General features: G+C 36.8%; 1 protein-coding gene across 1 annotated transcript in view; it reads right to left on the bottom strand.

The window, feature by feature from the left end:
* LOC103132877 (structural maintenance of chromosomes flexible hinge domain-containing protein 1-like) overlaps positions 1-1,153 on the bottom strand; it is a 9,499-nt gene extending 8,346 nt beyond the window's left edge. The window contains exons 1-3 of the mRNA XM_007544652.2: positions 903-1,153; positions 659-822; positions 473-566 (exon numbers count right to left, since the gene is read on the bottom strand). Of these exons, the coding sequence (XP_007544714.2) occupies positions 473-566; positions 659-822; positions 903-1,022 (378 nt within the window). The 5' untranslated portion in view covers positions 1,023-1,153. The remainder of the gene's footprint in view (positions 1-472; positions 567-658; positions 823-902) is intronic.
* Positions 1,154-1,838: the final 685 nt, after the last annotated feature.

Below are 1,838 nucleotides of genomic sequence, written 5' to 3'. Positions count from 1 at the left end.
TTTTATGATGAGTGACACCTTTATTTCACAAAATGTTTGTTATATTCAAAATCTGTAAACTAAACCTAACAATCTATCAAAGTCCTTTATAGGCTAAGCCAGAGCTTAAACATAAATCCAATGAAACACTTCAGGAAAAACCTAATGATTGTTGTTTATACAACTTGACTGAGCTTGACAGGATCTGCAGTGAAGAATGAGACAGAAATATCTAAAACACGGATATTCTGAGGTTACAATAAACATAACCAATGGTAGTTGAGGTTAGGAGAAACGAAAAGGACCAAAATTGAGACTTGTGACTCCCCACATATTGAAAAATATTGAAGAAAGCCTGTGATTTAATTTAATGCATTATGAAATAATTAAATGTGAAAAATGTGATCAGTGGTTAAAAAAAAGGTGTTTGGGTGCAGAATACATGACCTAAAAAACAAAACAAACAATTACAGTAATAGTCAACCAAACTCACCAGAATATCAATTTTTGGACTGGCATCTGATTTTTGAGACTGGTCCATTTTGTGGTTTCCGTCGACTCCATGAATGTAATAATGATAAATGTGCCTGAAAAAAAATATATAAAAAAGTACTATTATGTCCCATGCTTCTGACATGCCTGGGTTCATACTCTATTTGACATGAGTGAGCAAACTCACGCTAGCTGTCTGGTCCACTCATGAAAATCATCTTTTAGATATTTGATGTGATCAGGACAGACTCCTGTTATAACAACAGCAGTGAAGCTTTCCTTCCTGGTTTCCTCCTTGATGATGTCTTGAAGGTAACTCTCCTCGTGTGTTATGTGCGAGAAGTCACCAGGCTGCCGCGAGAGGTCAAAATGAGATGTGCCGATTACTTTTATCAGTGAATTCACCAAACACTTTCATTAAAATCTCTCACCTTCCTGTTTAAGATGGTCCCTTTGTAAACATCCTCTTTGTTCTTCTCTTTTTTCTCAAACTCGTCCTTTGATAGAACCAGCTCATGAACATCTGGAGAGTTTCTTGGTTTGGTGATCATCTGATAGTTACAAAATGCTATGGTTCATTATGAAGATACACCGATTTTTTTTTACACATTCAAAAAATATGAGAAAAGATTTATTCAAAACCATTTATGGAAGAATTTATGGTTGAAGTGAGGTAGTAAGACAGCCCTGAACATCACTCTATGGCTGCCATGTTTGGATGTCAAGATGTTCCGTTTTCTGAAATGCTGTGTTAGTTTTGCTCCAGACTGATTTGCTCATCAGTCCACAAAATATTTTCTCAAAAGTCTTAGGGATTATCAAGCATTTTTTGGCAAATGTATTGTTTTTGGGCAACAGTGGTTTTTACCTCGCCCCTCTTTAATAGATGTGCTACCATGAATACGCAACCAACAAAGCAATGCTGTAAACATCGAGTTGGCCAGTATTCATTCACAAAGACGTGAGAGACACAGAAAACTTCTGCTAAAAGTGGGAGAAGAGGTATTGAATCACGGTCTGTAATTTTCATCCACAGAGCACTTTTCTGCTTAATTCTGTTCTCCCATTCAGACTGCCAGTGTTTTTAAAAATAAAAAAATAATCAGGATCATTAGGTGATTGTTTTGCAGTACGCTTAAGAGGCCATTTAGCTTTTGCTGATTTATGATTTATTTTGGAGAGAGGAAGTCTTTTATTTTGAAGAATGCTTAACAGGATCTAGTTTTGTCTTTTGCCACCATAGACATAAGCTGTGTCCGAATTCAGGGTCTGCATCCTTCGAAGGACGTATTTGTAGGCCGATTACGTCATAGCGTGGCGACAAGGCCTGTCCGAATTCAAAGACTCCTTCAAATACACCCTTCAAA

Source organism: Poecilia formosa, unplaced genomic scaffold, assembly GCF_000485575.1.
Source record: "Poecilia formosa unplaced genomic scaffold, Poecilia_formosa-5.1.2 Scaffold1452, whole genome shotgun sequence".
NCBI classification, from domain to species: Eukaryota; Metazoa; Chordata; class Actinopteri; order Cyprinodontiformes; family Poeciliidae; genus Poecilia; species Poecilia formosa.
The sequence above is the reverse complement of the archived record's forward strand: the minus strand, read 5'-3'. Positions and strand labels throughout refer to the sequence as shown.